The 11,995-nt window shown below is 46.7% G+C and overlaps 1 protein-coding gene across 1 annotated transcript in view; it reads right to left on the minus strand.

Annotated features, from left to right (window-relative positions):
- The window catches only part of N4BP1 (NEDD4 binding protein 1), a 56,987-nt gene extending 49,034 nt beyond the window's left edge, over positions 1 to 7,953 (minus strand). The window contains exon 1 of the mRNA XM_069549794.1: positions 7,454 to 7,953. Within this exon, the coding sequence (XP_069405895.1) occupies positions 7,454 to 7,651 (198 nt within the window). The 5' untranslated portion in view covers positions 7,652 to 7,953. The remainder of the gene's footprint in view (positions 1 to 7,453) is intronic.
- Between the last annotated feature and the right edge of the window lie 4,042 nt (positions 7,954 to 11,995).

Below are 11,995 nucleotides of genomic sequence, written 5' to 3' on the forward strand. Positions count from 1 at the left end.
GTCAACAAGACATAAGGAAAAGTCTGCTGGGATGTTGTTGAAAGCTACTGTGTCTTCTTTCTTCCTCCTTGAAACAGAGATGTGGTGACGAGCTGCATCAGTTACTTTGTGACCATAAGGGAAAGGCCAAAGGAACTGCAGAGACCTTGATCCTGATGGCTCCTGACTACTACTCAGCTTTGAACTGTTGTTTTAAGACTTCTTGTTGAGTGAAAGAAAACTAAACCATTTTGTATCGTATAGATTTCTGTCACTTCAGCCAAATCTTGATCTATCTATCAGCCTATTAGAGATAATATCATCAGCATTAACCTAAACTATCTTAATTTTTTAAATGGCCCAAAAATAGGGTTAATAATGAAACACGCTGTGAACTAAACATGCAGGTTCAAGAATGGATATAGATCCCAGGTGATTGGTAGACAGTTTTGAAGAAAAGGTGCCATAATCACAACTGACTTTTACACAGAAAATTCAGATGTGAATCCACACAGCTCTTACTCATCAATTAATGTAGCTAATTCTGTCAGCACTAAAACTGAACAAAATTTTTCTCCAAGTTGAAAGGAAACTCTTAAGCTAATAATTAAAAGAAATTATTCTGGACTTCCCTGGTGGTGCAGTGGATAGGAATCTTCTCCAAGGCAGAGGACACAGGTTTGATCCCTGGTCTGGGAAGATTCCACATGCTGGGAAGCAACTAAGCCTGTGCACCACTAAGCCCGTGAGTCATCAATACCGCAGCCCGGGCACCTAGAGTCTGTGTTCCACACGAGGAGCCAGTGCAGTGAGAAGCCAGCACACCACAGCAACAATGAAGAGAAGCCACCACTCACTGCAACTAGAGAAAGCCCACACAAAGGAACAAACACCCAGCGCAGCCAGAAAAAGAAAAAAAGATACAGACTTTGGGGGACTTCCCCGGTGGCGCCCTGGTTAAGACTGTGCCTTCCAATGCAGGGGCTGCAGGTTCAATCCCTGATGGGGGTACCAAGATCCCACATGCCTCACTGCTCAAAAACCAAAACAAAAAACAGAAGCAGTATTGTAACAAGTTCAATAAACAACTCAAAAAAAAAGAAATAATTTGGTTTCTTTAAACAAAAGGATTTTCCTATGTTGTTTCCATAAGACATAACTGATCTTTTAAAAAGCAGATCTTTACTGTAAGGATCTTCCCCCTATTAACTGTTTTTGAAATGCAAGATTTCTAACTTCATACAATTATATTTAGTAGAAAATCAACACCAAACAAAATATCCCTGATTTAATTAAAACCCTGCAATACTAGCTGGTAAACAAATCGGGAAGGGGAAACTACAGTCATAAGCAATCACTTTGACCCTAGTATGAGCAGTGAAAGTATCCCTTATTTCAACATTCTGGATATAACCCCAAAATATTAACCATTAAAACGAGACTGAACAAATCACTTTTTCTTAAGAAGATGATTTTCACAACCAGAGTCAGTTAAAAATTATCATTCCAGGAAATGGAAAAAAGCCTCCAACCTCTTTTCTGGTAAAATCAAAACAAAAACTGTCACTACCCACTATTACATCTATGGATTACTTCCTCCATGAACAAATCTACTGCTCAAAAATCTGCTCATGAAACCAGATACCAAATTCTTCTAACATGAAAGGAAATTAAACAACACAGGGTGCATTTTAACCCTCTGAAGTCAGTGAAGTAATATACACCACTTTTACCGGAATTGCATTTTCTTTACCCTTATCTTTCTCCTCTCTTACTCCACAAATATGTAAGCAAAAACTCAGGTAAAAACAATCACCAACTCTTCATAAGACCCTCTCTTTTTTTCCTCCCAAATTAAAAGCAGGTTGGATGTTAAGTTTACTTGACCACAGCTTCTCAGGTGTACTGAGTAATAATTTCAGTGTTTAAGATTGATAAGTCCTCCAAATTACCCTCCTTGTAAGCCCTCCAGATTGACGGTTTTGGTAGGTCACTGGCTATGCTTCATGGTGGCTATTCATTGCCATGAAGTAATGCCTGAAATAACACCAACTGATGGGCAGCTGTAGCAAATTCAGTACCATAAAGGCTCATGGAGAAGTCATACAACAAGCAGCCATGCTGTTTACTTCCGATCACTCCTCGTTTGTTAACCTCCAGGACAGGCTCCTAGCTCATGGACTAACTCTAGCAGCCAACTCCCTGCTATGGACCTCAGTGACCTCAGCACTGCATTATCTTCTAGATGTCACACTCTATCACCCTTTAGCCTTTCATTTCTTTCCCTAAGTTAAAAAGAATGCTTTCGCTTTACCCGTGACCACTGAGGCACCACCCCTCGGTCCTCAGAAATCTTCCATATCCAAGATTCTGATCTCTGAACTGCCTAACGACCACCTCTAGAATTCTTCAACACTGAACTTGTCCTCTGCCTGCAGGATCCCGAGTCTAGGAGGGGACACAGTCGAAGGCCCTGTCCCTTCCTTGATTCTTACAGTTCTTTATATTCTTTCTGCCTTCACCTCCCTCCTCTCTGGTCTGAATCTCTCAAGCTATTAGTTCACTGACAGCAGAAGGCAAGTCTTACATATTCTTGGACTGTCCTAGATGACCATTGAGAAGCATTTCTTGGGCCCCATTCTGCCTTCCTCATTTGCACCTTAGACTCCTGCAGTCTTTATGTGCTGGCCTCATCAACATTCTGAGTGCCGGAAATCATCACCTACTTGAGAACTTCTAGAGCAAGTGATACAATAAATTCAAACCATCTAATCTTCCCTGGTCCTTAGTTCAATTCCGGTACTTTTTTTGTTCCTTTCCAATGCACTTCCAACAGTTCCACTGCATCTATGCTGACTTACTGCACTGTCTTCAAGTTCTTAGCCTCCCTCTTGGGGTGTAAACTGGCATCCTATTTTACTAAGACACTACTGCTGCTGCTGCTGCTGCTAAGTCGCTTCAGTCGTGTCCGACTCTGTGCGACCCCACAGACGGCAGCACACCAGGCTCCCCCGTCCCTGGGATTCTCCAGGCAAGAACACTGGAGTGGGTTGCCATTTCCTTCTCCAGTGCATGAAAATGAAAAGTGAAAGTGAAGTCTAGGCCTTCAAATGCCCTCTTTCCCAAACGGAAAAAAAAAAAAGTGTATCTTTATTCATCTTGTCTCCTACTGTCTAAAGCAGAGGTCCTAAAAATGTAATCCAAAAGCTGAACCTGGTCCACTGACATGTTCTGTTCAGTATCCGTGATTGATTTTTATTTTTCAGAATATGTACTTGAAAAATATAGTGGTGTAGAACTTTTATTGAGCTGTAATTCACAGCATGCATGGTTTTCAAAACATAAATTAGTTGTCTCTTAAAACAGACTTCCCATTATGAAATGAAGATGTCTGGGTTCCTTTGGGTGAGAAGATCAGACACCCACACTGTGCAGGAGCACCCTGGTCACCAGCTCCTTCCTACCAACCCGCCACTTCCCCATGCAGTCTCCTCACCTGGTCCCAGGGGCTCTTTGATCTAAAGTAAGGATCTACCCCTTGGCACTCTCGGGAGCTGAGATCGCTTCAGCCTCATCTCTCCCCACCAATGCCAGACTCCAAAGATCCCACCCTTGCTTTGCATCTTTGATTTCTTTGTAAATTGGGCAGCTCATATCAGTGCCTCCACTTCCTCTCTGAAAGTCAGTCTCCTTTGTTTCCATGATGTCTGCCACCTTGGACTTCAGTCCCCACCCACTGGTCCTTTATGCACAATGCCCCTTTCGGTTTCCCTCTCACTTTCAGACACTGCTTCTCTAGCCCCTGTAGTAATGTCACATTGCTATAAAAGCTGCAAACACTTATCCCCAATTTCTGTAATCATATCATCACTAACCAGCAAGTAGTACTATAGCAGCATAAGACAAGCGGTATAAACACTGACGATGCAGGCAATGCTTAGAAATGTAAATCTGATGGCCTTACACCCCCTTGGGCAGAGCAACCCTTCCTTTCCCCTATTAATGTAACACATTGCACATCAACTCTTTAATAATGTTTCCAACTTTGTCTCTCATATTAAGCTGTGGGTTCCTTGAGGTCAAGAGGCAACCTAACATACTCCTTGGCACAGAAGTTTTTTAAGTATGGGAAAGCTGATCCCACCAACCTACAGGTCAAACAATGTATCCACCAACCATCCTTTCTGCACTGGCTCCCTCAGTCCCTACATACACTTAGTCGCCAGTCCCAGTGAAAACCTCCTCACCTTATTCATGTCTAGTTCTAAACTGGAACAATGTTCCCTCTACAGTCGAGTCTTGTGAACTGAAGTCACTCAGTCCTTTCCAACTCTTTGGGACCCCACAGACTGCAGCCTGCCAGGCTCCTCTGTCCATGGGATTTTCTAGGGAACAGTACTGGAGTGGATTGCCATTTCCTTCTCCAGGGGATCTTCCCAACCCAGGGCTCGAACCCGGGTCTCCGGCATTGTAAACAGAGGCTTTACTGTCTGAGTCTTCAAATACAGAATTTCAAGCAAATCCTTTCCCTAAATCCTCACTGACTCCCTACTGATAAGGCCCAACTGGCCTGCATTTGGGTCCCTGGAGGCTTCACCTCTCACAGGGCACCTTGACACTTCCTACCCAAACACTCCATGTTTTTCTGGCTTCTAGGTCCTTGCATGCAACCATTTCTACCTGGGAATGTCCTGGTTCTTCAAAGACCAGCCCAAGTGTTAACTTTCTCCAACAAATTCCCCTTTGACAAAAGTGGTCACTCCTAGAGCATGTGCCTTTATTTCAAAAAAAAAAAAACCTTCCCAGAACATTATCACTTTCTATCAGAGGCCACACCTCACCTCTCCATGGAGCCCTAACTACACCTCCACATTCTCCTCTACCTGAGCATTTGCTGAAGAGTAGTGAATTAACATTTTTAAAGCAGGAAAACAACAGGAACCATCTGATGAGACCCAGAAAGTTGCAATTAATCAGAGACTCTACTTCCCTGGTGGCTCAGTGGTGAATAAAAAAAAATCCGCTTGCAAATGCAAGGAGATGCAGGAGACATGGGTTCTAATCCCTGCGTCGGGAAAAGCCCCTGGAGAAGGAAATGGCAACCCACTCCAGTATTCTTGCCTGGAGAATCCCATGGACAGAGGAGCCTGGCGGACTACAGTCCATACGGTCGCACAGAGTCAGCCACAACTAAGCTAAAAAGCTTCAAAAAGTCCTTCCCCTGAAACTTCCTTCCCCTAAATCTTTTCTTCCACAGCTTAACTTAAAATATTGTAGATGTTGAAGTTTGTTCTCCTATTCTTGAATATTTTTTGGCTGCACTGCCTAACATACAGGATCTTAGCTCCCTGGCAAGGAATGAACCCATGCCCCCTGCCTGCAGTGGACACACGGAGTGCTAACCACTGAAACACCAGGGAAGTCCCTCTGTTCTTAGTTTTTAGAAATCAAGTAAATTTTTTAAAAATCAAATTTTCTCTTCTCAAAAGAAGGTAAAGCAAACTCCAAAATGAATTAACGAGAACAAAGCCTTTGACTATAGCATTGAACTCTTACCAGTAACTCTCAATGGGGGAAAAAAACAGATTTCTTACAAGTGGGAAGGCTGGATTATGCACAACACATATAACAAAGATAAATGGGCAGGTGACACATACTACCAAGATAAGGTAAGACACACCTTTTCCAATTAGCTTATGCTGAGTTGCACAGCAGGGACAGGCAAGAGGACTGGAGCTGGGAGGGTCTGGCAGGGTTTTTCTGCAGAGCAAAAGCAGCACTTTCCACGCTTTGCAGTGAGCCATGAGTGAAGCTGAACTTGGAGCAGGCAGAGTACACAATAAAAGCAGTGTAGTAGTCAAACTACAGCTGAGTTTTAAGCTGAGAGATGCTAAGGCAGAAAACTGCAAAAATAAAGTAGGCTTGGATTAATAAGTGTTTTGTAAATCAGAAAAGTTTAGAGTGAAATGAGCTGGGCAATAGGAGACTTCTTGTGGGAGGATTAGTCTCATGCAAGTTGTAGTGGGGAGAGACGGAAGGCAATGAAATAGAAAGGGCACATACCAAGAAAGAAGGTCTTAATTGCTGCAAAAAGTAATGGAAAAGAACGGAATGAGTGCATGGAAGAGACTTCAGAAGCCATTATAGGACTTAGTCATGTCAAACTTTTCAGCCCTGCTGAGTGGGAAGAAACTGAGTAGCTGGAGGAGAAAACCAGGAAGAGGACTGGGAAGAAGTTAAGACCAGCTGTCTGAAATCAGGAAGGTAATTAAAAAAAAAAATCAAGAACAGCAAGGTAAACTTGATTCAACATCTGCACTGCTTTAAGCTTGGAAATGAATCATACAGTTAAATGTCCTATCTTTTCTAAACACATTAAAAGCAAGCAACCAGTTTTTTTTTTTTCTTTAAGCTAAGAAAAGTCAAGAGTTACAGCTAATCAGATTCTTCAAGGGCATTGTGAAATTTCTGAAGGAGAACACGAACAAAGGATCCCCCCACCCCCAGTGCTCATCATTTCGAAGATGGTATCAAGAACAAGGTCTCTGGAAACAAACTGCCTCTGTCTGAGTTGTGACTCTCCCACTTACTTGATGGGAAAAGCTGGAGAAACTTGGCTGGTGGGGGTGGGGTGAGGGTGAGGGGAGGATGTACTCTTGCAGTATTTTGGCTTGCGGAGGGAAGGGAGTAGATGTCTGAAGTAGGTGTAAGTCTGAAATGCTGATTTAGAGAGAAGGTGAGTCACCTCTCCGAAAGTTTCAGTTTCCCCAGCTGTTACAGACAGGAAGATAATAAAATCTACCTCACTGGATTTTTTTTTTTTAAGGGCTGCAACTGATAATCCTTCTGAAGTATTGCACATAACGTCTGATGTGCTATAACCATTCGATAAATGTTAGCGGCACACAAAACCAATACGAGGAATCATGCTATTTTTAGCACCACTATTAAACATTCCCTTCTCTTGTTGATGTTCTCTGAGTACTACACTACTACGATGGTTTTGTCAGATTCTCAGAGGGACTGACATCCCTCGAAGGGTCAGAATCCCTGTAGCGGAGGCCTGGGAAGAGAAGAGTGGCTGAGGTGGTGGGCCGGAGGTCGCGCGCCCAGCCAGCAAGGCCCTACGCACCAGCCTGAACAACAGGCAACACTCTCGACGCCTTCACTCCAGGCCAGCCTCAGCACATCACCTAGGCGAAGCCTCGCCGCAGCCCTCCGAGTCAGGTGCCTTCGTCAACGCCACTTTACACACGGGGAAACTGAGGCGCCGGAGATGAAACCGCTAGCCAAGGTCACATGGTTCGAGCGCCGAGGCTCGGAACGGCGCTCTCAGCACCGCGCCTGGCTGCGGTGGCGCGGGGAAGAAGGGGGTGGGCCGTCCAGGGACCCCCGATTAACCCAAGGCCGCGCGCGCGCGGCAGGGGGCCGGGCCGGGGAAGGCCATCTCGCGGGGGGCGGCGGCCGGACTCACCTTGGCGCTGTGCACCGCCTCCTGCGCCCCGCGGAGCTGCAGCCAGATGCGCGCGGGCAGCGGTTCCTCAGCTCCGAGCGCGCCGAGCACGGCCAGGCTCACGCCGAACAGGCCCTCGATGCGGCCGCGGCTCCTCTCCAGCAGCGCCGCCTTCTCGGCCGGCGCCGTGAACTCGTCCAGCACGGCCCGGGCCGCCATGGCGGGCGCGGCCTCCCGCGGCGGCGCCGGGGGCCGGCGGCGGCGACGCCCCCTCAGCGTGCTGCCGCTGCACCCGAGCCCGTCAGGCGGCGTCGGCCGTTTCGGCCGCCTCGGCCCGGCCCGCGCCCCGCCGCCTGGCCGGAAGGCCAGCTACACCATCCCGCCGCGGCCGCCGCAACTGGGCAACTGAGGGCAGATAGCCCCTTCACCGCCGCCGCCGCCGCCGCCGCCGCCGCCGCGGGCCGGGCCCCGCCGCCGCGCATGCGCCCCGCCCGCCGCCGTCATTGAGAGTCGCCACCCCCCGGGCGTGAGGGTGGGCGTGGGGGCGGAGGCGGTAGAAGTGGACGTCACGCTCAGTCGCCATGTTTGTTGTTGGCACGACGGTGGCGCTCGAGAGGGCTCCGGGTGGTCTTCGGTGAGGGCACTGAGGCTTTTGAGTGGCCTGGTGGCTGGCGAATTAATGGTTTCACAGATGGGGAAATTGAAGCCCCCAGCCAGTACGCGAGACTGACCCAGTGTCACGCTAGGGATTTGGCTTGCTTTCAGACATTTTGAAGCCCAACCTAGGGCTCTAGCAAATTGAGTTATCCAGCTTCTCATGCGTTGATAGATGGTTCTCTCTTCCTCCCTCCTCCTCTCACTCTCCTCTCTCCTCCTCTCCTACCCCCTCCTCCCCGCTTCCTTTGTTTTCCCTCTTTCTGTTATTTCAGTAAAAATGGTAACAGAAGAAAGTGGGAATAACGTGTATGGAGAATTGAGAAGGGAATGATTAAAGAAAAGTCAAAACATGTTTTCTTTTGGGAGGGGAGGAGGAGGTTGTGTTATAAGGAGATGTACAAACCTGGGGACTGGGGGCTCTTGTGTGATTTTTTAATGTGGGACTTGGGCAAGTACACTCTAAACCCTCTTGGGGTTTAGATACCTGGGTTGCTCCCAGATATCTCCAAAGTCTTTTCCAGATTTTATGTTCTCTGACTCCATGAAAACAGATTGTGGAAGATAAAGTGGTTTCCTTTCTTTGTCCTAAATGTTGTCATATAATAAGAGACTTCGGGACCATGAGCATATTACTTGTCTAAGCCCACATTTTCTCATCTGTCAATGTGGATAGCAACAGTACTTCCTGCTGTTATGAAAATCAATATAGTACCTAAGTGAGCATGCATTATTAGCTATTATTATTGTTAAATTCGCAATATATTTAGGGCTCTATTTTCACAGAAAAGCTTTGTGTGGATTATGCAGCCATACTGAATTAGTGAGCCTGGGGACCCCCTTGCTCTGTACGGATTACCCCTTGAGGAGAAAGAAGGGGATCTAAAAATGTTGCCGTTGGAAAGGCCAAAGGGGAAAAGGTCTTGGTGAGAGGGATTACCCAAGGTAAAACCTCTCAAGAATCCTGGCTGCTGGGGTTTTCCATATGCCTCAGAAGTTCAGACAGGTGTGGTCCCCTGGTACCCCCACCGAAGGATGACTCAGCACAGGGAAGAGAACCACTAGGCTTAACAGACGCACAACTTCCTGCTCCCCTGGGCTTTCCCCTAGGTGTCCGCATAGCCCGCCACCTTCATCCATCAGGTGGATGACCTGAGATTGGCTGAGGCAGGTCAGGTGGAGAGCAGTGGCCTCCCAAATAGACTGCACTCGGAGCTGGCGTCAGCACAGCATGTTACTTCCTGTCTTCCCAGTGCCCTCGCCTTAAATGGAGTTGCTATTGTTCAGTAATCCGGCAGGGCTTTCCCCGGGTGGTTCCTGTTTGCTCCCAACCACTTTCCTGCTGGTGAGTCCTAATTGCCTGTCAGGACTGAGAGAGACACTGCCTTGAAAAGCATACTACAGCTTCTTCCCCTTTCCCCACCAAAGCTCATCCTGAAACTACTTAAGTAGTGCATACACACAACCATGAAAGAAAGCTGGGCATTTGGACTCTGTTCAGAAGTCATTGGGTTCGTGTATCGCCAGAGATACAGCTTTGGTTTTTTTTCCCCTGGTTAGAAGACTTGCCAGTTCCCATCCTGGTCAGCATTTCCCTTTAGGGAACTCTCAAGGTTTCCTGAGTATAGGGAACAAGGAGAGAGAGAAATCCCCTTTTAAGAAACTCCCTTGCTTCCTGCAGTTTCTGAACCACAACTTCCATCTGTTGGTCAGCCTTGACTATCTGGCTGGTTTCTCTCACCCACGACAGCTGGCACCAGGGAAGAGACCTTCATGGTCTCTATTCTACTTACAGATGCTGTAGCAGTTTTTCTCTAGTCTCCATAGCAACCAATGAGAGGGTGTTGAGGGAATCACTTTTCCCCTCGCCACGTTTTCATGGGAGGGGAGAAAGTGTATTCCCCTTGTCTCCAGCAGGGTTGACTGTGGAAGAACAGGTGCAGTGCCACTTGCCCACGCTCCACCAGGGCAGGAGCAGAACTTGTCAGACCCCACCAATTGCCAACTTTCCGAGAAGGATCTCCGCTCCCAGAGAGGGTGTGTCTGCTGTCTGTGGTTGCTCGCTATGTCAGTGACTGGGTGAAGTATTGTCACCTCAGCCACATCCTCCAGTCCAGCTTTGTCAGTAATAAAAATGACACTTTGATCTCTACCTGTCTGACACCTGCTTTTATTTCTCAGTTCTGAACACAGGAGGGGCAGAAAGAGTGTTTATTGGTTTCCAAAAACTCCAGCAGTGGTTGCTATTTTTATCATGCTTACTTTAAAGATGAGGAAAGAGAAACATAGATTCTGGAATGTTCCACAGAGCTGGTAAGTGAAGTGGTAGGAATAGGCATTTGAATCTAGGCAGTCTGACTCTGTACTGAGTGTTGTTATGTGCAATGGGCCCCCTTTTCTGTCCTTATGCAAAAGTAATGAGAAATGAAGTATTTCCTGCTGTATCAGTAAATAGCGATATCACAGTCTTCAGTGATTGCAGCCACCACTGATGGTGAGCCCTGAGGGAACTCAAGAAGGAAATAATACCTGCCACCTAGTAGCCATCAGACCTACAGTGAGCCCTGAGGAAATTCAGGATGTGAAAACAGGATACTGACCCCAGATAGGTGAGGTACTTGTCAAAGGAATGATTCCAGTGAGCCTCGACCCTTGCATCTTCCTTTAACAATCTTTTGCTGTTCACATCACCTGCCCTTTGTTGCAGAACTTCTATATAACTTGGTTCCTGCCTTCGCCTCCTCAGAGCAGTTCTCTCAGAGCTACTTGAGATGCTGCCTGTCCTAAATATTCCTGCCAAATGAAACATAACTCTCAACTTTTAGGTTGTAAATATTTTTTACGTTGACAGTAAGCAACAGAAGACAATATAATCTCCTGTGTGTGTGTTAGTTGCTCAGTCATGTCTGATTCTTTGTGACCCCACTGACTGTAGCCTGCCAGGCTCCTCTGTCCATGGAATTCTCCAAGCAAGAATATTGGAGTGGGATGCCATTGGGTCTCTGCATTGCAGGCAGATTCTCTACAGTCTGAGCTACCAGGGAAGCCCGCCAACCCCCTAATGTTTCGATCCTCCTTACCTCGGGATGCTGTCAAAACTAGACAGACTTGCACCTGTCATATTGCTTGGTTCACCCACTAATCTGATAAACACACTCAAGATGACAGGTCTTCCTGGGTTCTTTACTTTGGTGTAATAACACTTAGGACTTAAGAAACAGGAATACAACTGTGCTTAGCCACACACAAATTTTAATACAGTGGCAAATTGTTCAGTGTTTCTGATTTCCTTTGTCACTAGTCCAAGTCATGTCATCTCTCCCATTGACAGTTGTGGGGTCTCCTTCACAATTCTTCCTGGCCTGTCTCTGAATTTCAGGAGCAACTGCTATAAGATTGGGAGAAATTATTTACAAGTATTGATGCTGTGTCTAGAGTTCTCTTCTCAAATTGCAAATTTCGTCAGTTAATCTCACGCTTAAGACCTTACAAGAGCTTTGCAATGTGCTCAGAGTAAAATTCAAATTCTTTACCTTGATTTGCAGCACTTGCAAGATCCATCTGCTTACTCCTCTGCTCCCCTCTCCACTTGGCCTCGCTTACACTGCCTGGGGGTATTTGCACAAGCCATTACTTCCTCCAGCTTTTTTTTCCCCCCTGAGTTAACTCCTGCCCACCCATCAGATCTCAGTTCTGGAATGATTTGTTCAAGAATTCATTCACTGGTCTCTCTGATGAGTCAAGCCCCCTGATCCCAGGCTCCCAGGTCCCTCCGGCCCTCTCACAGCACTAGGACCAGTTTTTACATGTATTTGTGTGATATGATTGGTCCATGCCCATCTCCAGATGTCATCAGACCTTCAGTTTCAAGGGGGCAGTGATGTGAGACTGGACTGAGCTGGAAGTATT

This window comes from Ovis canadensis, chromosome 14 (assembly GCF_042477335.2).
Source record: "Ovis canadensis isolate MfBH-ARS-UI-01 breed Bighorn chromosome 14, ARS-UI_OviCan_v2, whole genome shotgun sequence".
NCBI classification, from domain to species: domain Eukaryota; kingdom Metazoa; phylum Chordata; class Mammalia; order Artiodactyla; family Bovidae; genus Ovis; species Ovis canadensis.